The 24813-nt window shown below is 41.0% G+C and overlaps 1 protein-coding gene across 1 annotated transcript in view; it reads left to right on the forward strand.

The window, feature by feature from the left end:
- SLC9A7 (solute carrier family 9 member A7) overlaps positions 1-24813 on the forward strand; it is a 77484-nt gene that overhangs the window by 37541 nt on the left and 15130 nt on the right. Inside the window, exons 3-13 of the mRNA XM_068420665.1 lie at positions 1110-1187; positions 1929-2005; positions 3007-3119; positions 4442-4547; positions 4833-4974; positions 9038-9143; positions 9498-9586; positions 9701-9814; positions 12249-12360; positions 13758-13911; positions 21047-21106. Of these exons, the coding sequence (XP_068276766.1) occupies positions 1110-1187; positions 1929-2005; positions 3007-3119; positions 4442-4547; positions 4833-4974; positions 9038-9143; positions 9498-9586; positions 9701-9814; positions 12249-12360; positions 13758-13911; positions 21047-21106 (1151 nt within the window). The remainder of the gene's footprint in view (positions 1-1109; positions 1188-1928; positions 2006-3006; positions 3120-4441; positions 4548-4832; positions 4975-9037; positions 9144-9497; positions 9587-9700; positions 9815-12248; positions 12361-13757; positions 13912-21046; positions 21107-24813) is intronic.

Here is a 24813-nt window from a genome sequence, read left to right on the forward strand (position 1 = left end):
TACACTTGCCCTTGTTATATTTCATTAAATTTCTCCCCGCCCAACTCTCCAGCCTGTCCAGGTCTCTCTGAATGGCTGCGCAGCCTTCCGGCATCTCAGCCACTCCTCCCAGTTTTGTGTCATCAGCGAACTTGCTGACAGTGCACTCTAATCCCTCATCCAAGTCATTAATGAATATATTGAATAGAACTGGTCCCAGAACCGACCGTTGCGGAACTCCGCTAGACACAGACCTCCAACTGGACTCTGTCCTGCTGACCACTACTCTCTGGCTTCTTCCCTTCAGCCAGTTCACAATCCACCTCACTACCCGATCATCCAGACCACACTTCCCCAGTTTAGCTGCGAGGATGCTGTGGGAGACCGTGTCAAACGCTTTACTGAAATCGAGATAGACCACATCCACAGCTTTACCATCATCTGTCCACCGGGTAACATCCTCATAAAAGGCTATCAAGTTGGTTGAGCAAGACTTCCCCTTGGTGAAGCCATGCTGAGTGCCCCTAATGATCCCCCTATCCTTGATGTGCCTAGAGACAGCACCAAGAACAAGTTGTTCCATCACCTTTCCAGGGATGGAGGTGAGGCTGACCGGTCTATAGTTACCCGGGTCCTCCTTCTTGCCCTTTTTGAAGACTGGAGTGACATTCGCTTTCCTCCAGTCCTCAGGCACCTCTCCCGTTGCCCACGACTTAGCAAAGATGATGGAGAGTGGCCTAGCAATGACTTCCGCCAGCTCCCTCAGCACCCGCGGGTGCATCCCATCAGGGCCCATGGATTTATGGACGTCCAGGTTGCTTAATTGGTCCCTGACCCAGCCCTCATCAACCAAGACAGATTCCTCCTCTATCCTGACTTCTTCTGAGGCCTCAGGGGTCCAGGGCTCCTCAGGACAGCCTCCAACAGTATAGACAGAGGCAAAGAAGGCATTCAGTAACTCCGCCTTCTTTTTATCCTCTGTCTCCAGGACCCCCACCTCATTCATCAGTGGGCCTACATTGCCTCTAGTGTTGGCTTTACCTGCAATGTATTTGAAGAAGCCCTTTCTGTTGTTTATGTGTATTTGTGTATGTCTGTTTCTAATTGAAGTTTCATGTTTTATTTTTTAGGTAACATTTGACCCAGAAGTTTTTTTCAACATTCTGTTGCCTCCTATTATTTTTCATGCTGGTTATAGCCTGAAGAAAGTAAGTGTAATAATTTCTGAGGAGAACAGCCTTTTTAAATTTTTTTTTTTTATTTTTTTATTTTTTTTTTACATGAGACTGCTGGTTTGTTCAGGAGTACAGTCTCCATTTCAAGCATGTTTTTTTTATGGCAGTAAGAAAAATCTCATTTCCTTCATGGATGGTTAGGTCATATTGTTTTGAGAGAAAATACGTGTATTTCTTACTATAAACACATTAACCTCTATTTAATCTTGCTGATTTGTTTTCCTTTGAACTTTGCCAGAGGTTAACATCAGTTTCATTTAAAGTAAAAGATGTCCTGCTATGAATTGTTTTGGTCCTTCTCAAATATCCAAAATGCAGTAAATTACACTGAGCAGTGGACCCAAACCTGAATCCCAATGGGGGGATGTGCCAGACCCTGAATGGCAGAAGGGCCCAGATTTTGCTTTTGCTTGAAGATACCATGAACTCGTGCTCGTTTTCAGTTGTGCAGCTAACTATTCCATCTCTTATGAAAACATCCATGTGGAAAGCTTCCTGTCAATAAGTTACATGTAGGATTTAATACATGGTTCAGATTGGGTTTATTCAATTTATTGAAGCTGGACAGAATTTACATTGCAGTAATTGAAGCGTTTCTCTCAAATGGAGGAGTGCTTCTGTGTATTAATGCAAGTGTAGCAGTGCACTCTGTGTTTTTGAACAGGTGATATAACTTGTTCTAAATATGTCTATAAACCTCTATTTCCTATGCAGAGACACTTTTTCAGGAATTTGGGGTCCATTTTGGCTTATGCCTTTTTAGGAACAGCAGTCTCTTGTTTTATTATTGGGTAAGTGAACTCTGTGATATCAGTTCCTTTCTATACTAAAGTTTAAGTTGATAAAGTGTATGTTGAACCTTCCAGATTGCCTCGGTTTTGTAATTTGTTTGTTTGAGGATTTTATTTGTGTATCCTTCAGACAAAATGCAAATGTAACTTTTGCTGAGATTTATCCTGCTTCTAAACAATATTGGCCCTTGAAATGATATTGTCAAGTTTGAATCACTTGACAAGTCCACAGTACTGAAGAGCGGTGTTGAGTTTCTGATGTAATGGTCCAGTCCAAAACAAAACCTTGTTAGAACTCTTACTGGAATTGACTTTAACTTGAATTGTGGACACTACTTGTAATAGAATTTTAGCTATTGAACTTTTAGAGATGACCCTTTCAATGCCCGCATGCATGTGCGCACTCTCTCTTTCTCTCTTTGCATATATATAACCTTATGTGTATATGTGCACACACATTTAATTTAAGATGGCTAGTCACATCGGTTTACTTGCATACAATCTCTTACGCTGCTAATATTACTCTGTCTGGTGTATGGATATTCTGAAATACCGAAATCCTGAATTGCATAGGTAACCTTGGTTTGCCTCTCAAAGAATTTTGCTGGAGAAATGCTTTTAAGGCTCTTCTTAGCTCAGAGCTTCTGGCCTACGTACAGTGTTGGGAGAAGCAACGCTGAGGGGAATTTTGAGCAAGGAAATGTTCCCTTTGGTGGAAAAAAGAAACAACCTGTAGATGCTGTGTGCTAGTTGTGCGAACAGATTTCATGCTTTGCTTGCTAGTTTTACATGATATCTTTTGGATCATATATCACTTGTCTCAACTCACAGGGAAAAGAGGAAAATTAATTTTGAGAGCTTAGTGTTAAACTGTGGCAGTGTCCCACAGAGCTGTAGCATAACCAAGCCCGCCTGAAATACTGTTGCTTGTGCTTTTCCTATGCCTGTCTGAAATGCATCAACTTGTTTGACTTGGATTATTTTATCTTCTTTTTCTTCAGGAATCTCATGTATGGGGTTGTGAAACTAATGAAGTTGGTGGGTCAGCTGTCTGATAAATTCTATTATACAGACTGCCTCCTCTTTGGAGCGATAATATCTGCCACTGATCCAGGTAGCTCGCTGAATGTTTTTTAATAACCTTCCAAAATAACCCTATTGCTAGGATTTTTGGCTGCATAGCACAAAGATATTAACAGCACTTTATTTTCAGTTATGTTATGCTAGTATCTCTGATCCTCTTCTCTGAAATGCATGCAAATTCTGAGTGTTGTGAAAGCTATTCTGTTGGCTTGGTGCTGGACTGGTATGAGGTGATGGTATATTTGGGGAAAAATGTAACTTTCCTGTTCAAATACTTGAAATATTTTTTTTTCTCAGTAGGTCTTTTTGTTTAGTGTGCATCAAGTTTAAGACTGCAAATAGATGAAATTATTCCGTTGTCTGGATAGTAGGACTTCCTTCTTTAGCTACGTTGCTTGGGACATTGGATAATTTCAGAGCAATATTTGAGGTTTTTAGGCTCTTCAGGTGTGGGGAATTTTTTTTCTCCTTCAAATGAACTTCATGTTTTACAAGTTTAAGCAGAAGAATGCTCTTCTGGCAAAGTGATTTGAGCTTTTACCAAAATAATCTCATCATCCTTCAAAGTCCAGCAGACTCACGTAGGTGTCTCTGCTTGACAGGTCAGTCTAGAGAGCTGGTGTGCATCAGGGGCTGCGGTAGGGAGTGGTGAAGTATGAAGCTTGACGTTTAAAACAGCTAATTTGAGGTGCTCGGTGGTGATTTGTGCGAGAATGGGAAGTAGGTCCTGTGATTGAGCTGAGCTCTGAACAGCTGGTGGTTGCACACAATTTATGCAAAAAATCACCATGTGATTTTTGAAGCTCATATGGGAACACCTTCAAGACCACGCACGGTCTTTCAATTCAGACTGAAGTTTCTTGAAAGGATGGTTATAAATATTTAGCACTATTGCCCTTTTCAAATTCTGTGCAAATGCATGCTCCTGTGGCACAGTGTATGCTTTGGGGATCACTTGGGATTATTAGCACTGTTTTTCAATGGCTGAAATAATAAAGCTATGTCAGCAATCCATACAGCCTTTAAAAGCAGCAAGAGCTGCACAATGTTTTTTGATTATCTTTGGTAGAAGTGCTTTGTCTGCCCCATGCCCCTTGATCATGGGGGCTTTCCTATAAACAGTGTGCAGATGGGAGGACAACAGAGCCACCTCCTGATGGAGCTGCCCTAAAACTGATGGTGGAATTTCTTACCTATAGATAAACATGACTAGTCTGTATCCCAGTATAATTTTGATCTTGTACTTCAATTCTTGGGTTTTGTTCCTTTAGGCAAACTGGAAAGTCTGCTCCGTCAGCTCATGCAGTCGTTCCTGAAGTCAGACAGTGTGGTTTTTCTCTTTTCTTTCTGTAGTTACCGTGCTAGCAATATTTAATGAGCTGCATGCTGATGTCGATCTCTATGCCCTGCTGTTTGGGGAGAGTGTGTTGAATGACGCTGTTGCCATTGTATTGTCTTCGTAAGTAACTACCTGAATTTATACTCTGAAATTACTTAATTGCTTTAGGAATTTGTCTAAAATAAATGCTTTTTCTGAGAAATGTTATTTTAAATTTAAACAGATTGTCTTGAACTGAATTAATAAACATTGAAAACATTTGCCAAAATCCCTCTGGCATATGTACACCAGAAAGACAATCCCATACTGAAAGCAAATTTGCCACTTCTTTTGCTCAGGTCTTGCTGATATGGAATGAAACTTCTCTGATGCCCCTTCTAACTTATTGTGTTACTCGCTTTCTAGATCTATAGTTGCCTACCAGCCAACAGGTGAAAATACCCATGCTTTTGATGCAGCAGCATTTTTCAAGTCTGTAGGTGTTTTCCTGGGAATATTCAGTGGTTCTTTCATGATGGGAGCGGTGACGGGGGTTGTGACAGCTCTGATATCCTTTTTCATGTTTAGCGCTTCCAGACTAGATGCCACGTTTGGGTATTAACGGGGCTTTCCTGTTTCCAACTGTAGCAAAACCGACTCTAGCTTGTTTTAATCTGAGTGTGAAGATGTGATCAGTATTCGTGTGACCTTTGTTTATAGAAAGGCATCATAGGTACCCACAAAAATCAACTTTTTCCAATATAACTGTGGACACACTAGAAGTTTTAGTGATGTTGCTGCACGCTGGAAGCCAAGGGGAGGCCCTAAATGGGCATGTTCTAATGTTCAGTTTCTTTTTATGAAATTAAAAACATAATATTTATTATTAGGCTTGAAAGACATCTCGTATGATAACTGGTGTTTAATTGTGTCTTCAGCAAAATCATTAATAGCTATTTCTGACCCCACAGGATTCTTTGAGTCCTGCATTTAAACTTTCTGCCAGAAATCTGATGTCATCTGTCCTGGATAAGATTGTATATCTACCAGAGTTAACATCATAACATGATGTGCTTTGCATGATCTGTCCTGTTCTCTTGAAGCTTACTGCTGCTATTTGATCAGAGCTCTGAGGCACTCAGCAAGCAATCTTTGTGGATTTTGTTTTAGGCTCAGGCAGTAGACCGTAAGCCTGACTTGCTCCAGAAATCATGATGCTTCTTGAGGAAAAAGAATAAAATTCTTTGCTTTCAGACTGGCTAGTATAACCATATTCGTACGTATCCCAGATTGCTTTGATCTGCCTAGACTTCTGAACACTGACCTAGAAGGGGTAAAATATGATATTTTATACAATAATCACGAACCTGTAACTCTTCATCTTAAGCAATAATACCTCAACCGTATCTTGTTATATGCACACTGCGCAGATTTGTCTGATATGCCTGCATAATGAAAACCCTTCAGGTGTAAGGGGGAAGATGTGCTGTTGATGCTTTAATGTTCAGTCTTCCAGTTCCACTGATCTGCAGTCAATGTGACCCAGAACCATGATTCTTCATCTGGCTTTTAGGCCACTGGCCATACATAGCTCCAGCTGCTCAAATGCTATTGCTGTGTTTTTTGGCTTGCTGATTGGCTACTAATTACAGCTGAAATGCATTCAGATGGATTTTGTAAAATCATGCTTCTGAAGCAGCAGTTGGTTCTTGCTGTTTCTAATGTTTGTGCTCAGGAGCACGAGGCTGGGAGGGGGGAGGCTGTTCAGAAGACAGCCTCTGTGATGGTTTTTTTGTGTGTGTTTTTTTGTTGTTCTTTTGGTTTTTGGTTGTGGGTTTTTTTAAAAGAAAAAAATCCTTAAATCGTTGCTCAATTATACAACTTTTAACTATTTTCTTTTGGAAAAATACTTAATGTCATGCAATACTGTAGAAGCAAACTAAATTTGCATTTTACTCTTTGTAGCTGATTAGAACACATAACATAAGTCATGAATGAAGTTAATAGACTGTTATTCCCATAGCTGTGAAGTGCCTATAACTGTACTTTTCTATAAGTGAAGGGTTTCATGCAGTCATGCATTGTCCTTTGAAAACAGACAGAATACTTAATTTCCAAGTACGATGCAGATAATGTACAAGGACTTGTTCTGGCTTTCAGCAAGCTGTCTTGACCTCACTATCTGTGGTTGCTTTTGTAACAGTTAAGGTATTGTACGACTTTGTATTTTCTTTCTAAATTGCAGAACCTTCCTGGTTGAAATCAAGTGAAGCACAAGGCCATGTCTAAGGAGTAAAGAAAGAAAGTTAAGAAATCAGAAATAATAATTTAATTTTAATTAGCACTTCATTTTGGTCAATTATATGAAATGTTTTTTTCCTTGCCTTTCTCTCACCTTCATCTTCCCCCAAAATGATGAGCACAGGTTTTCATTTCAGATTTAATGAAATGTTTTGCTATGGTAACTCATAATAACAGCAAGGAATAAAAAAATTGATTCACAAACCTGCCAGAAAAGACTGAACATGAGGAATTGGTTCTGACAAGAGCCCTGGCCTAACTTCAGGGGAAAAAGGTTCAACCTCTTCCTGCCCCATGGAGTGACATCCAGTTTCCTAAGCATCCATGAATGCCTTTTGAGCCAGGGACTGGGATCAACCTGCAGTGGGATTATCTGAGTGCTCTGTGGGAAGATGGGTTCTAATTGTTGCAATGGTGGATGTTGCCGCTTCAGAAGTGTGATCCTAGAAAATAGGTCTGTTTCGGGGCGGGGAAGGGGGAATGCAGCTGAGTGTAACAGTACATCCTGAAAAGGTTGAGATGGTTTATGTGGAGAAGTGACTGTGTGGAGAATTAATAGCTGTTTAAAAAAATGCTGAGCTTTATTTTTGGTGTAATGCCAACTGTCATGGAGAATAATTTTTTGTTTTATGATGGTTTGGGCTTTTGTTTTGTGGGCAACCTTCTGACAAAGTTGGGTTGCAGATGAAGGTGTGGCCAGAGTGTGTGTTTCAGAGCCCTTGCCTTCCTCCAAGTTAGCAGAGAATGCCTATAAGAAGTAGGTGTGGGTGAGGAGTGGGTGGCTGGCCTCAGGATTGCTTCATCCTAACCAGGCTTCCATTGAAATGCTGACAGCTGTTTGCCTCTGTTAACCACTTGTGGCTTGTTGTGAACACCGTATTCTGTGATAAAGCCCACGGGAGACTTTCCACTGAGTCTTCTGGGCTACCCAACTGCTGCTTGCAGGAGGCAGTCAAGGGTGCTGTGGGCCTCAGACCTCCCAGAACCTGTGAGCGGTGCTGCTCATTGCTTTTAACATCCCTATCCCATATTGAGCCATGGCTCCCCAAGCAGCAGTGCTGCCCTTAGCTTTAGATTGTGTAGTGCTGCAGAGAGCCCAGGATGCAGCTGTGTTACACATGGAGAACAATGGTGGATGATGGTGCAGCCTTGATGCATCCATTGAGGTACCGATTGCCTTCGTATGAGCAGTGGAGAGTACTATACCACCTTACTGTTTCAAGTGTCCTTGCTGTGCTCTTAGTGTCCTTCCACTTGGATTTCAGAGAAGATTGTGCTAGTTGTCAACTTTCAGAAAGACCAGGGATCTCTCTACCACCTCTGTTAGCACATAGTTTCTTTCTGTGTCTTTAAGGTCCTTTCCAACCCAAACCATTCTATGATTCTAGTAGAGTTGCACATAGCTGTCTGCACTGCAGGTACAGAAAGCTGTTCAGAGCTTACCTGCTGCCAGAGTAGTGGTTAGGAAAAAAACCCCAAATTCTATACGTATGTGAACAACTTTTTTGTAGTATGTGAAGAGCTATGTTTAACCCTACTGAAATCTGTTCCACTTCTTCAGTAGCTGTATGAACTGTTAATTCAGTGTGTTTGATGTTCCTCAAGTTCTGGCTGTCCTCTGGAAGATGAAGAAGTTTTTTCTTCCCATTGAAAGACTGAGCTGCTCTGAGTTGGCTTTTACACTAAAACACATCAACACAAGGAGAGGAAATATATTTGGTTGTAGGCAGGATTTCTGTTTTGCCTCGAAAGTACAGAAGTAGCCACGCTTACTGAAAAAGGCTTGTCAACAAATCTGAGCAGAAAAATTCTGATAAATCTGCTTCATCTTACAGTTGGTGTAGTCAAGAACAGCCCTGTGAATTAAATGCTTCTGAATGTATTTTATGCTTTATTTAAAGATGGAGGGGGTGGGGGAATCTTTATTTGGGGGAGGGAACATGACCAAATCCAAAGTGGAAAAAAAAGAAGGGAGAAAAAACCAACAAAAAACCCAATCAAACTGAAAAACCAAGAGACAGTCTAAAAGGAACGCCAGATATATAACCCTTCCCTGCTGGCCCTTTGCAGGGAAACATGGCGTAGAGTAAGATATTACCTCAAAGAGGTGGAGCTGGGGTTATGCCATGGATATGCAACAAAAATATCCAAACCTTACTGTTGCAAGGGGAGACAATGATTCAGACGTTTGTCTTGATGTGATGGAACTGATGTTTTTCAGCACTAAAAGTGTTTTGTTTTCCAGCTAGCATTGATCGTTAGCACATAAAAGTGTTTTTCATAAATATAAAAAAAAATTATTTTTTTGATCCCTTAACAAATGACTTAACGTGACGAAGTTTACCAAGTTGCACTGCTTCCCCCTGCTGGAAACGGCTCTCTTCTTCTTGATGTCCTGGAGCACTTTCTTGCTTGCAGAAGCTTGTGGATTTACTGGTGAGTTGTTGGGATTCAAGCACATGGAGACACAAGTCCTGTCCATCTTAGCAGCCATTTTTCCACTTTCTCATTGCAGCTTTCCTATGAGAAACGTGATGTTGGTACTTAAAGCTTTCTTTACGTTCTGTATGATGTCATTGACGGTGCAGCTCACTGTGTAACAAAGGCATTTAAAAGCAATGGTTTGGTCCAAACACCTTCTCCCCAACCTGGAATCTAACTCACTTGAAAATAAGGTTATAAAATCTCAAGGTTAAGGATGATGTATAAATTTAATAGAACTTGGGAAGGGAAAATGTGTTGAGCTCACACAGTAAACAGGCTGATTTTTACATGTGATTCTGTTCACAGGAGTGGTGGCTGTTCTCTTCTGTGGAATTACCCAGGCACATTATACATACAATAATTTGTCAGCTGAATCAAGAAGTCGCACTAAGCAGGCAAGACTGCCTTTCACCTTTTATACAATGTATTGCTGTAGTAGTCCATGTACTGGTGTTTTTGAAAAGCATCTTTATTTCTTGGCCTTTAACATGTGACTGTTTTCTCCCTAGCTCTTTGAGGTATTGCACTTCCTGGCTGAGAACTTCATATTTTCTTATATGGGTTTGGCACTGTTTACTTTCCAGAAACACATATTCAGCCCAGTTTTCATCGTTGGAGCTTTTGTATCCTTTTCTGCTTTGTGTGAGGCTTCTCTATTATCTTATGTGCCTGAAAACTTGGGGTGTCTGTTGGCTTTACGAAATAGAGGAAGGGGGCTGAGCTGAGTTTCTCTGAGGTCTTGCAGGCACAATAATTTTGAGAACAGTCTTTGGTTGGCCCTTACATCAAAGCCCTAAGGCCTCTGTACCACACAGTTTTTGGCTCTGTACCTGAACAAGTGCTACAAGTCACATAATTTCAACAGATAAATGAATATGCTTTACTGTGTGACTTGGCTATTGACAGCTAGCAGTACTTGTGTTGCTCTTGTATTTGAAATTTGGAGGCCTAGAAGAGGATTAATTTTTCTCTTCACTTCCAATGGTCCCTTGAAGAAAGACAACAAACTTAAAGTAAATAAAGAGGATTGTGGGTGAACAGATTATCTTTCAGCAATGCCCCAAAGGTAGAGGTCAGGATCTGAGGTGATGGGAGGAGAAAGGAACTGAACTGTGGTGCAGACCATGATGTGAAGGATACACACTGCTGAAAGGTGCTGGTGTTGGAGGTGGGTATCCAGTTCCCATTGTCCCTGGCTGACTTGGTTCCTGGCTCTCGAATTCCCCAGAACTGAACACTTGTAGTAGTCACACTCATGTAAACCAGGAATCACTAGATTCCTCTCTGCCCCCGACCCCTGTTGAAGTGGCTTATGTAACTTTTTCTTCACTAAATTCCTGTCTGTGTGAAAATTCAGAGCAATTAAAAGTGTGCATGGAGCTATGCGAACTTGTCTTCCGGTCTTGATTTCTCTCTGCCTGCTGCAGGAGTAGGGCTATCAGCAATGGAGATAAAATCCAGTGAAAGGACATATAAAGATGGCCTAATCTGGAACATACTTCTCTCCTTCTTTGTACTGTTTTCTCTCATTTCTATACTGCTTCTAGGGATTTATCACATTTGTCTTTTTTTTTTCCTTTGGCCATTTACTTTTTTTCTGAAACTGTAATAGATTGTCTCCTGTGTCTCCTCACGTCCATTCTTCTGACCTAAAAAATGCGTCAGAGCCCTGCAGCCATTGGATAAAGACAAGAACAGAATAGTTGCATCTGGTATACTAAGCATTGTAATTTTTCATCTTTACTGTAGCCTTTCATCCTCTCTCAAGTTACACTATCTATCTTGGGTTTGTTTTCAGTATTTATTTTGTTCCTTTCTCTTCCTACCCACCTACCTTTTATTAGATTTTTCACATCTCTTTCTACCACTGCACTTAATCTCTGTTGCCTCTTGAGTGTTTTTCTGCCTTTGTGAGGAGGGCAGCTAGTACTAGCACCCACATTTTTCCTCAACTGCTGCTGTCGTCCCCATTGAGTTAACACCTTGTGGGGCTGAAATGTAGAGGCATCATTAGCTGTTGAAAGGTTGCACTGCAAAGGCAGAGCTAAAGCCTCAGTGTCATTGACAAAATCCTAGCCATTATTCCTATGTACATTGGTCATGATGGCTTTTGATGTCTGATTTCTGCAGTCGTCTAAAGGACTGCTATAAAAGTTGTTTGGAATAATTACATGAAGCTTTTTGTACAAATCTTATTTTCCTGGAGACATAATTTCCTGCAGACACTATTGCTTTGCTTTAGCTATGGCAACAACCCAGTGGTGTCTAGAGCTCTCACATCGTTTTATTTCTTTTCCATAAGAGAGCTGTTTCATTCTTCTGATGTTGTTATCCCAGCAGCAAATTATCAGTGTTTGGTGGGCTTCCGGTTGTGTTGGTGTTTTATAGGATTTCAGCACATCACTCTAGTTTGTCCTAAAGTGTTCCTTAGACAGTGGAGGGGTGTATTCAGCTTTCTGCTTCTTCACTGGAGCCGCTGGATGTTTTACACCACAGTAAGGGAGGGGGAAGGAGCTTACCAGCTACTGTCATGAATTTCTGCAATACTCTTTTACTACCCTTTTTGAACTTCATTCTAGTGCTGACAAGTGGGTTTTGGTTTTATCATCTTAGTAACTCTGTACTCTTAAGTACTTGCCAGACAGTAGGAGATTTTGCCTCTGCAAGAGCAGTAATGGAGTGGCCACTTGCTGGTCATATGTTGGTTTTCCTTCTGTACATAGGACTGCATTTCTGTTGGTCTGAAATACAAAATCAAATGGTGGTGGTGATATTTGCTTGAAGTGTGAATTTTTAAGTGAAGTCTTCACTTGTACAACTGGTAATTTTAATACTAGGTATAATTTCACTATGCATTAAAAAGCTTGGTTATATTAGTTAAAATTTGGATTTTGTGCAATGAGTTCTGTATGCACATAATTGGTGAAAGGCTGTTTTATGTAGACAGAGATAACATGATGTAAACCTCTCACTAAAACAGAAGCTTCATGTTAGAGCCAGGTACCCAAGAATGCATACCTTAGGAAAGTGAAATCCTTAACCCTCAGCTGTGAACAGATTGCAATCTTTTTGGGCAGAGCTGCACACATCTACCCTCTCTCCTTCTTGTTGAATCTGGGCAGAAGGCATAAGATCAGCTGGAACTTTCAGCACATGATGATGTTTTCAGGTAAAAGCAAAAATGTTTAGGAAAGCAAAAAATCTTATTTTTAACTCATAAACAATTTATAGTACTACCTTCCACTTTTATAATCCACATCCATCCATCCTGAATAGAAGACTTACATGATGGCATGCTGCAACAACCATTATCTTTCAACCTTTACAGAAAGTGTGTCATGTCTGGGAAGAGTGACATCTTTAAATGCCAGCTGCTAGCAGCAAGCAGTCACCTCATGTTGGGAATAGAGTATTTTCACTTGAAGTGCATCTGAAGGGGATGGGGGAATTGGGATATATCTCTTCCAGAAAGTTATTTCTAGCTGAGATGATGTACCCATTCTGCAGAAACAGATACCTGCTGAGAAAATGGAGGCATGTTTATGAATGCCCTCTCCCATTTAGTTGGAGGAAGCGAGGTATTTGACTTAAACTCCCTTACGATTTCTGTCACACAGATAACTGTTTAAGTTTGTTATTTAAAGCAAATCATGGAGTGTGTGTCTATGTCTAAACACGTGCATCTTCAAGAAGTGCCAGGAATGCCTCTGTGCACAAAAGGGTATAAAGAAGAGGGAGCCAGGTTATTTCCAGTGGTGCTCAGTGACAGGACCAGAGGCAGTGGGGACAAGCTGAAACACACGAGGTTCCCTCCGAGCACCAGGAAACACTTTTTACTGTGTCCAAACACCAGCACAGGTTGCTCAGAGAGGTTGTGGCATCTCCATCCTTGGAGATATTCAAAAGCCATTTGGATGTGGTCCTGGGCAACCTACTCCAGGTGACCCTGCTTGAGCAGGGGAGTTAGAGCAGATCACCTCTAGAGTTCCCTTCCAACCTTAACCATCCTGTGATTCTGTGACTCCCCTACTTAAGAAGTCTGCAGATGGCCAAATGCCATGGCTTGTCCTTGCTAGTGGAGTTTCATAGTTGGGGACAGGGGAGGGGGTTGGAATATGCCTGTGAATATGTTATTAACTAGAATATTTTTCCAGCTGACAACAATTTCATATCAAGAACTCACGCTTCAGTTATGTAATCAAATGGAAAAGTGTGCCTTTTCATTTGGATTCAGGGAGCTGCTTCATGTCCATAATATGTTTTGCAATTGTCCACAACTTGTTTGTTTCTGCATTTCTTTCCTGTTAGTTTCTGGAAATATTTACACCTTTTCTTAGCACTTGTGGATTCTGTAAGTTACAGGAAACTATCAGGGCAAATTATGTTCTAAATCATCCCAGAGCATAGTTTATCAGGGAAACTGAGGAAATTAAATCTTGCCAGAGCCCAATGCTTTGTGCTTGTCACTTTGTGCCTGTGTGGCAGGGAGGGAGCAAGGAAAGATGCTGTGTTATAAATATGCACGGTTGCACTTCTGAAGCTCTGCTATTTCATTCTTTCGCATAGGCCTCAGGGGAGCCATGGCGTTTGCTCTGGCTATACGAGATACTGCTACCTACTCACATCAAATGATGTTCTCAACAACTCTCCTCATTGTCTTTTTCACTGTGTGGATTGTCGGTGGAGGTACAACTCCCATGCTGTCATGGCTGAACATCAGGTCAGTATGCAGCTGTGTGCTGGGGAAACTTAACTTTTCAAGTGGCAACTCTGCTGATCATGCATAGTCCTACAGAACTTGTTTGACACTTACTAGAGGTGTTCTAGGTATTTAGAACATTATGTTTTATAGAGGAAGGTGCTAGTGCAGGCTGGTGAAGAAAATGTACTGATGCTGCTGGGATTCAGCCTAAAACTGTTGGATGCTCTGCAAGTTGCAAATCTAGGTCGTTGTCAGCCCAGTAGGATATGGAATAGTGTTACCTCATACAGCAGCCCCTGTATTGAAAAGAAAAAATTAATCTATCTAATCACATATAAACTTCTCTCTCTAATATACAAAGGCGTTTCCCTGTCTTTTGGCTCTTGGTAATGGCCGTGTTATGGGTTTTTTTTAAGTTAAATGGAGTCTTTAGTAGGTGGTGCTAAACTGAATGCACTTTAAACATCTATTCAAAAAAACCTGATGTTATCTAAACAATTGGAATAAATGGGATCCTGCTAGTCTTCTGGGTGTGTTTTCTCCTGTTTTGAGGAGACCTGTGAAAAGGGTAAGTAGCGTGATTATAGACATTTGTCTGTAAATCCTGGCCAATACTTAGTACTTTTGGGCTGCAAATACATTCATGTTTGAGGATACTTATCAACAGAAGTGCTAGAGAATCGTGAATTGATCATTGTTGAAGACCACATATGTTATCATTCTGTGAAAGCTTTGGCAGTTGGGGAGGCAAAGGTAAATGGAGTGGAATTAAAACAATACACACTGTAGAAACCCTTCAGTGTGTTTTTCATATGTAAATTATTTGTACTCCTCGGCACTTGAAAGCTTACTTTGTCTTGCTTTCTAATTGTGCTAACCAGAATTTGTATCCCATTGTCTTGTGATGGGATAGGAAAAAACAACCTTAGGTGAAACCAGTTTCAGTTGTTGGAAGAACTGATCATTCTCAGGGACTGGCGCTGCTTTTGGAAAACTTAAGTGAGCTGCTTGTGGCAATGGGCAGCAGGTGGTTTCTAGGTTTGCAAAAAAAAAAAAAAAAAAAAAAGAATAGGACTCCCAGAAATGCTTGTGAACTCTTCTCATTGAAGGTAGCATGCTTCCAGCTGGAGACAGGCATTTCATCAGTGACTTACAGTATCTCAGCTCTGACTAACAGCAAACATTGGGAAATCACAGTTTCCTTTTTTTTTTTTTGGTGCCAGATGAAACAATTTCTGTCCTTTAAAACTGTCTTTAAATGCAAGTTCCAGATGTTTGGCTAGCACACCAGAAAGAAGCATCACTACCATGTAGTCAGGCTCTTTGAAGATCATGTCACTAACAACAGGTAATGCAACACCTGGTGTGAAGTCAACAATAAAACCAATTTCAGTGCAGTTGTGTCATTAATGATCATCAGATTCCACAGCCTAACGATATTTCTAAGCCTAGCCTGACTGGTGTCTGTTCCCCCATGAGAGCTGTGTATACCTGCAATAGGTGCCATGTGTAGCTTTCTATTTGGCACCTCTGACAATAGAAGGAGATTTCTGTCCGATGGTGGTATATAAGGAATACCTGTACTAATACACCTCTGCAAGCAGGGCAGGCACAGTGTCTGCATAACTGGCAGTGTGCATAGACTGTCCAAGGCGTGGGGTACAAGAGAACAGGAGATAAGTTCTGGCCAGCAGTACACAGGTAAGACTGCTGCTTGCCATCTGCTTGCAGTGGCTGAGTGAGGTCTGCCAAGATCTGCCTGCAGCCTCTGCGATAGCTGATGTGAGGATATGCCTTGTCTGATCTTCACTTGAGTGGATTCCAAAGCATCTTCTGAAGCATGGCTGCAACCAGGTCAACAAAACTGATTCTAACAGCTCTCATCGTAGGTGCTGGCATCCTGAACCTTCTGCCCTGCTGCCTGCACCTCTTTTGCTGAGGGAGCATAGTTGGGTATTTCCTTCAAACCTTGTCATCCAGCAAGGGACAGGATGCGCTGCTGACCAGCTAAGTGAAGAGTAATTGTGTTCAGTCTGCCTGTATCAGAAGGCAGCTTCTGAGTGCAGTCACCCATTACCTCTGCCACAGGGCTCCTTCAGTCGTCAGTAGGACAGGACTGAACGTGGCCCAGCTCCTGGCAAACTGCAAACTAGTTCTGAGGTAGCAGCTTCTGTTTCCCCCCACCCCCATTGAGCCTGGGAAGCAGTTTGTGGAGGCATACAAGAATATGCACTTATGCCTTCAGCAGGGCTAATCTGGCTCAGTAATGAGACTCCGTGAGCCTGGCTGATGAGTTGCTCCTGAAGGGAGAAAGGGCTACCACCATATCCATTCTAGGCTTGCCCTTCGGGTAGGCTATTCTTGCAAAAATCATTAATGTGGCCAACAAAGCAGAACAGCTGGAAAGACTATGATACCATTCCTAGAGGAGCAGCTGCCAAAAGGTAGTTGGCTGAACCATAGTTTTGAGTGTTTAGCTGTAGTTTTTTGGGGAGATTTACCCACCATTGCTAGTAAGCAGTAATTTTAATTGTCATTTGTTTGGCATGATTGATAGAAAATAAATGGTTAACTTCCCTGTTAAGGGAAGGATATCATGTAAAAAAGGGATCTCTTCACTGGAAGTATTTTAGAGAACTCCATGGGTCTGCCTACAGCTGCCTTGATAGGCACTGCTCTATTAATGATGGAGACTGCACTTTTTGAGACCACATGAAACCAGATTTGTGCCAGGAGGTGGCAGCTGTGTGCAGCTGATCGAGAATTAGAAACTTGGTGTTGGTAGAGTACAAGGGCTCTGTGATAGAGCCCTTTCTGCTGGAAAGCAAGTAGTTCTGTTTGACCTTATAGATATAAGAAAGGGACAAATTAGTTTCCAGCTAATTTTAGAAATATGCTGCTTTTCTATTTTCCATCCCTTTCTACCCAGTGGAAGAGGTAGACAGGAAGAGATGAAGATGAGATGCTGTCCCAGTGCCTTGCTCAGCAGCACAGTGTATAGTGCTGATGCAGTCCTGAGGCTGTGCACAGTAGGTAACTTGTCCCTGGGGTGGCCTGGGATGCTTTCTGAGCCTTGGCACTTGCCCATTAGGTTAGATTGTAAGAGGCTGGAAATAAGTAGTGTTCCCATACAGGATTATTTAGCAGAAAAGAGGTTAAAAGATAAAAGGTGGTTTGCTTCCTAGATTAAGTAAAGGGATGTAGGAAAGTAATGCCGTTTGTGTGTTGGACTTGAGTCCACACAAAACCTGACATTTAAAAGTCCAGCTCTAGTGTGAAGTTCACACCAGCTGTATCCTGGTTGACTTTGGCCTTTGTGGAAGGAAAGATGGAAATCCAATCAGCCATTACAAAGTCCTCATGAAGCAGGTGGCCTTGCTGCAGTGTGGAGGTGAGGAGAAGGCAAGGGCCTGCTTTAATGAAGAGTTGACCAAGCTGACTGACCCTTTAGGGTGGTTTAGCTTGCTTGGTTATTGTGTGGCAGAATGACATTACTGTAATCCTGTGGGTACTGGTCTGCCCATTAGTGGGGTTTCTGGGTGGCCACTTCAACAGTTCCTGTGGGCTGTGATGGGCTGAGCTTCTTCCCTAGGAACTGCAGGTGCATGTCTGTTGTCCTGGGTAAGTCAGAGGAGCTAAGACAGGTGTCAACACCAAAGGGTCTTATTTAAGGTTGTGCCTCCATGATTTAGGTAGAACAGTACCAGAAAGCTGACTCTAGCCAAGACTTTTAGCCTGGCTTGATACCACTGTGTTCATGGGGAGGCAGTTGTGCCCATGCATGGGGCAATGCCTACACAAGGATCTAGAATTGCTTTGCTGTGGCTTAGAGGCAGAGGCACATGTCTCTGGCCACACTATTAATTGCATAGCAGCTGGGATGCATGCTTTGTTCTTCACTGCTGGTGGTCCCTTCTCTTCTATGATGTGAAATGTATTAAAAGTAGGTGAGGGATGGAGAGGCTAACATGAAAATTAAGTTTTGGTAAAGTAAAAAGTAGTATAAGGAGGAAAATAGGCAAAAATGCCCTCTGCCTCCCCTTGCTCTGTTCTGAATGTCTCAAGTAATCAGAAGAGCAGGTATCTTTCCAGATATGGTATGTTACTAGTGTACCAGGGTCCACTGACCAGGCTTAAATATACAGCTAAGCAGAGGACCTATGGTTTGTAACAGAGACTTAACTTTAGTTTACTGCTTAACTGGTTAGGAAAGTGAGGTCATGACAGCATAATCCGAGTAAAAAATAATAGGATCTTTAGATGCCTTTTGTTTCTGCCACTTGATGCTGAGCAGGTTAAAAATTAACACCAGAAACTGGAGTTAAAGCCATGATGTCATGTGTTTGAATTTCTTGGCTGTCTATCAGTGAGACGTATCCAAGCATGTGAGGGGTAAACAGTTATACTTTTCTAGCAGTAGGGTTTTTTTTTCTTAGAAACTAAAGCATGACTTGGATATTAAAAATATAGTCTCATCCTTTGAAACTAAAGCAAAGAAACAATTTCCTGCCTGAAGTTTTAACAATTTCAGCAAACTTGAGAGCCCTGTAAATCAAAACCAAAAGTTCCTCTTTTCAGAAAAGTAGCTAACTTATCGTTTTATTTATCTGTCACAAGAAAAAAGGGAACTCCTAGCATTCGTATTGCAAAATAATGTTTTTTCCATTTTTCATTAGAGGTTATCGACCTGGTTCTTTTCATGTTGAATGAAGCAACATGTAGATTAATGCCTTCCTCTCCTTCATAATCTGCATCAAATGAGGAAGTTTGTGTTTCTTTTAATGAAGCAATTGCAGATATGCTTAGCAACCTTTTTCTAAATCTTAAAGCATTGTATCTTTCAATTTAAAATATTCTAGGTATCTTTCTACCATAAAAGTTAAAGGTTGCACAGACGATGTCAACTTAGATAATTACTTCCTTATGTCTGACTTTGGAAATACCATCTTTTTAAGAGCTTTCTAGTTAGTGATTTTTTTTTTTAGGTTTTTTTCTTCTTTAAATGAGCAAACTGAAAAAGCAATCTGGAAACACTAACTCTCACATAGCTGCTATGTGAACTACCTAACTATCTGGGATGGTGGTAAAACTGACAGCTTGGTGGCAGTCTCAGGTTATGCTCTATAAATTTACCCAGGATGGTCCAATGATAAAATGTGTATTTCTTAAATACCATGCCTCAGTGTGCTGCGATAGCAGGAGGTGAGTGTTGATGCTGGGATCCAGCCTTGTGTTATGTTTGACTGGAATGGGGGATGTCTGATAGGAGGTTACATCCTTCTGTATCGCAGCCTGTTTCCATTATTCCACAACTTAAATCCTTCACTGCCTTCTGGCTGCTCTCTGCTGCCCTTGGAGGGCAGATGCACAGACACAGGCACTGTCCCTTGCCCTCTGTTGTGGGCTTTTTCCTTTCACCGTATCTTTCTCTGCACTGTTTTCTCCAGTTGTCTTTCCCTATCTAGTTTCTCCTGTCTTCCTTCTTCTTTCCCAATCTCTAGTTTCTCATCATCAGTCTTGAGTCTCTCTTAATGGAGGTGCAGTGCAACCTCAGAACTTCCAGCTTCACCCCTCTGGGTCTTTCCTTTGGTAGGAAAAAGACTGCCTCCTCTTTTGGGAGTCTGGAAGTAAGCATGGGAGATGCTTCCTTATCTCTGTTCTTGTGCTCTGAAACATAGCAATTCACGCCAGAGAGAAAAAGTGTGGGGAAAGCCCAGACCATGTAGGAAGTGGGTTAAGATATATCTAGCGCACATGGGTGATATGGGTTTAACTGCGAAGCTCTGGAAATCCTCAGCAGGCAGTTTCAGGAGTCATTATCTTGGTTAGATCAAGTAAAGAAATATCCAAAGGCACCCTAAAACCAACCTGAAGCCACTTTTCCTAATTCCAGGGCTTTTTTAGTGATTGGGTTTTATTATTTTTAAAACATGGTGGTGGGAATTCTCTTCTTCCTCAGCCATCTTCTGAGAAACAGTTGAACTCTTCCAAAATAGCTAAAATTTTCCAAAAATGCTGCACTCATTATAGACATCTGGGAAGACTTCAGTATACTAACTTGGCAAAGATACAGCAAAGAGAAAGAAGTCATAGAGGGGAAGTTATTGAGCAGTTTTTAATTATAGTTTTTGCTGCGTATGCAGAGCTGTCTCAGTGTTGGCCTTTTAGAGCAGAGTGCTCTGGCCTGGAGTGTACGTCGGTATGGGAGAAGAGCTATTGAACCAGGAATCCAAAACAAATCTATCCAAAGTCTGGTATTTGCCTCTGCAGTCAAGGATTAGATGAGTGCATGCTCTTCGTAGCACAAGCTATGGCCTTAAATATTTGGTTTGCCAAGATGTCAGCCTGCGTTCAGGGTGTGTACACCTGCTCTTTGTAAAGTGAGGCCTCTGTTGTGGATTTCTGATCATCTGGGCTTTTGTTTCACATAAGCAATATATAGTTCACGTAGCATGCTTTCATGGAAAAACGGGGAAAAAAAACCCAAGCTGCTAAGGAATTTACATGGAAAATATGAGAAACCAAACATGCTTTCACTTGTGTTTTTCTTTTTTTAAATACAATTGAAAAAGGCAAAGCAAGGAGTAAAAAGACACACTGCTATGACTAGAGATTAATTATTTTAAAGATTGTAAGTCAATTGTTAGTTAAACCAACAGAGTGATTTAGTACATATTACCAGTTGTTTTGGACTGCTCTGAAACTAGGCGGTATTGATGGCCTCTTACATATATGCATAGCTTCCTGTGATTACTTTCTCTAATGACTTTTTCTCTTTTAGACCATGTGCAGGTCCAAAGTGGCAGGAATTCTCTTAGATTGGCTCTGTTTCTGTATAGCAGCTCTCTCTCGAGTTCTTGAATCTGATTTTCTGGGGGAGGTAGCCTGTCATGAATACAGGTGTTTTGCCAGCTTGAATCTGAACAAATGAAGAATATTACTGGACATCTCAATCATGAAGTGCTGCTGTTCTTAATTTTTATGATTTTTGTCACTTTGTCATTGTTCTGCCATTTTTATTCTCATATGCTATCTTTTTTTGATGGGGTAGGGTGGTTTTTTTGTTGTTTTGCTTTGTTTTGCTAGGGAGCTCTGTAAAGCTCCCATCTCATGAGCGTTTTGTTACTCACGTTGCATTCTTGTACTGTACCAGAGTTGGTGACCATGTTCCATCGGTGGAAGACATGAGTGAAAGCCGCTGGCTGTATTTCAGGTGACACTGTGCTTTCCTTGGTACCAAATTAACCTGGTGCTTGGCTTTCTTCATCTTCATAACACTGTGCTCTTTTTCTGTACTGTGGCATGCTGCTGCTGCTTCTCCTTTTCTGCAGAGTGACGTAGATGTTCCTCAGTTCTGAGTCTGTTCTCTTCTTCTGAGCTGGGAGAGTGTGGATCACACATCATGTCTTCAGCTTAAAAAAAACCCCACAAAACACCACACCCTTTAACTCTGTGTATGGGTAATTAATGAAGCAAAACTACCATCTCTGGCCGGGGAAGATTTGAAAGTTGAGAAATCATGGATGCAATCCTATGATTTTTTCCAACCAAAACGATTCTATGACTCTATGCTTAATCACAAAGGTGTTCTTAAGCATTCCTTGGGGTTATTTTGTACAACTGTTCAGGTTGGGAGGGACTTCACAGATCATTTAGCCCAGCCTCTTTGTGGCTGTATTTTAAAAACTGAGGGTTATCACATTGCTTTATAGGAAGATGCTAGTAAGAGTGGAGATAAATGAGAATCCTAGTCTTCTCCAGTTGATGGTTTCTAGAACTGATACACAGATAGAGAGAGAAGAAAAAATAAGATAAATCTCTAGCTGGCATCTGTAGGGGAAATGTGTATTGGTGTGTATGTGTGTGTATATGCATATATATAAATATATAGAGAATATTTATGTAAAGAAAACTCTTTGGGATGGGGCAATGGGAAGTTTTTCATGTATCCTGTCATACTTGAAGGTTCCCAGCAAACTACTAAATTTGCCAGAGATGCAGTACATTAGCTTGTACAGAGAATCTGAGAACTATTATCTATTATAGTCATTCTTGGCTGTTGCCACAGTAATTACATATGCTAGAATGTAATAAAGCCTGGTATTTTGGTAACTTGTCATCTATGTGTTGCAGGGCCTTGGAAAGGTTTTTGAAGTATCAGAAGAAATGGTTCCACCCATTTTAAAATGACGTAGTGGAGAACTTGAAGTAGTTCTATCAGCTTTTTTTACCATTCCTTTCCATACATTTGGTTTCCGCTTTGCGTTCCACATTTTGTGTGTCAACCATTTTCTACCACACTGTTTAAATTACTGAATTATACATAGGCTTAGTGTTTGAGGGATCAAATCTGAGTAACTGCTCTCTTACCGTGTGATGCTGGAGTTGTAGCTGTAAAATAACGACCAAGAAGGTCAAGAGTCAGTTAAGAGCAGAAACACAATGCTTTGGTATTGGGCGTTAGGAGCTCAATGGTAGTCCCTTTGCTATTACAGAGCTCTTAGACCTCTTGAAGCATGAAAAGCCTTTTATGCAATAAAAAAAAAATGTTATGGAGGAGTGAAGACATATACTTAAATTGGATAATTTTTACTGTAGTATACTCTTGCCTACAGATTCCAGTAAACTTCCCAAGGCAGAAATAAAGATGGCTGAACTTTATGTGCTAGTAACTGTCTGTACTGAAGTATTAAGATATCTATGAAATACAGATTTGATGCCCATGGGGGAAATAGATGGATTTTTTCACTAGTTTTGGGATATTATATGCATTGTTACAGCTGAAAGACTGCTCATATTCTTCATCTGACATCCGCTTTTTAAGACTTATTTGAGTTGCTACTGTACACCCTCAGGGAATCCACACACAACTGCTGCAATGGGCTTTCAGAAAGGTTGGAGGGGAAAACAATGATGCTTGCTGGCATCTGCACTGCCCTGGCCTTGGCTGTCCCGCAGCAGACATGCCCCTTAGTCCCCATCACATAGACTGTGCCTCTTCAACAAAAGACTGTTTTCAACCGGAGCTTGCTCACCTGCCTTTCTGCTAGGGGGTTTGAGCAAAACACCACAGTCATTAGTAAGGCCACCCTCTCTGTGCCCCTGATCTCTGAGAGGGGATCTGCAGAAAGCAATCCAGTAACAATTTTTCTTAATTTAAAAACTAGTTAGATAAATGAGAACTGATACTGACCTTTACAGTACATTTAAATTGCGGGAAGCTTTTAAAATGTACTTAAGGATGTGAGATGGATTTTTTTTCTTTTAACCACCAGAAAAATATTATGTTGAAGACATACATGCATCAGCTTTACTTGTACTTTTAATAATGGAAGTAGTTAAGTAAGGATGAAGTAACTAAATGTTTTCTGTGCTTCTCTTCCCTGTAAAGGAGGTTGGGAGAGACTTGATTGGTTTTTGGTATTGTTTTGTTTCAGGTGATAAAGATGAGACTTCCTTAAAAATTTGGGGGTAGAGCCTGCAAAAACGTGATGCTTGTCGTGAGACCAGGGTGTATATACCTTGAAACTTAAACAGGCAGACTTGATACAAAAAAAATAAAGCTTCCTATACAATTCATGCTAGAATAGAGGATAAGAGACAGAGTATGCTGGTTGAAAGATACAAAAATTAGTTGTGGGAATTCAAAATAGTAATGTATTTTGTGTTAATCTGTGAACTGAGGAACACACTTTGAAACGCAAACTTAAAGTGATTTATAGAAAAGAATTAATTAGAAATGCTCAAAATATAAATTCACCTGAAGAATAACTGAAAAAAATTTAAAATGGACAAGTTTGTGTTGATGTACTATTTCAATATTGAAAGAAACATCTGTAGTAAGAATTTTTTTCTAAAAGTGGAACCATTTTAACATAGAAAAGCTCTCTTTTCTTCTTCAGCACAACAGTGAACCCAAACTCCTGGCCGGTGACATACTATCACTTTTCACTGAACAGTATGGCCATCCTGCTTTGGTCTTCCACTAAGCCCCCTTCCCCTGACTAAGGGCAGTTAAAATCCCCCAAGTAAATGCACAACCTTGTAAGTCAAGTAAAAGCTGAGGCATTCTGAATTGTTTGGTTTTTCTTAATTACTGGGAAGTGAATGGGTAGCCCTGTGAGTTAAAACTATTTGGAGAATGCAAGCTATGTTCATCTTCTGGAGTGAGCTTCTTGAACTCCCTGTTCATGTTGCCAGTTGCACAGCTAACTTGAGCGTGGTTGCTGTGCACAGTGCGTTTAACCTCCCCAATGTGCAGCTGGAGTTTGGAAAGCCACAGATCTTTTTCTTTTATTTTTATGTGTATTTATAAAGGAATACAGAATCTTACATATACTGCCATACTGAGCGGGTTTCCTGATGTTGCTTGTCAGCTTTCTGCGTGAGGCTTCATTAGGTAACTAGTCTGTCTGCAGAAAACCCTTCTTATCGTGTCTTACTGCTTAGTGATAGCCTAAGCAGTAACATCTAAGCCCTTGTAACCTTTCAGAGCTCTTGTCCAGCATTTTATTTTAGCATGTGTTACAATCCAGTACCCAATCTGTCTGTTCAGTGTTTCCTCAAACTGGTGAAACTTTTTAGTCTTGAGGCTGGTCAGTCCAGTGAATTCCCAGGCCAAATGCACGTAAGGGTTAAGATGACTCTGTGTGTGGGAAAAGGAAGTGATAAGGAAAGAAAAGACACTCAGGGAAAAAATCCAAGCAAAGGACTGGGTCAGCACTGGCTCTGTATGAGGCAGCTGCAGGCTGGTTTAGAGTGGCCTTCTGGATTTTCCCTGAACTACATGGTCATTTGAGGCCTTGGATTGGCCATGAGTCCACAAGGATGGCTTAAAACTTTAGTTCAATGCCTCCTTTTCTTCTTCTATTGTTCTATTAGAAAGTACTGCCCTGGAAATTACTTGACGGTCTTCCCTTT

This window comes from Nyctibius grandis, chromosome 2, assembly GCF_013368605.1.
Source record: "Nyctibius grandis isolate bNycGra1 chromosome 2, bNycGra1.pri, whole genome shotgun sequence".
Lineage (NCBI taxonomy): Eukaryota > Metazoa > Chordata > Aves > Nyctibiiformes > Nyctibiidae > Nyctibius > Nyctibius grandis.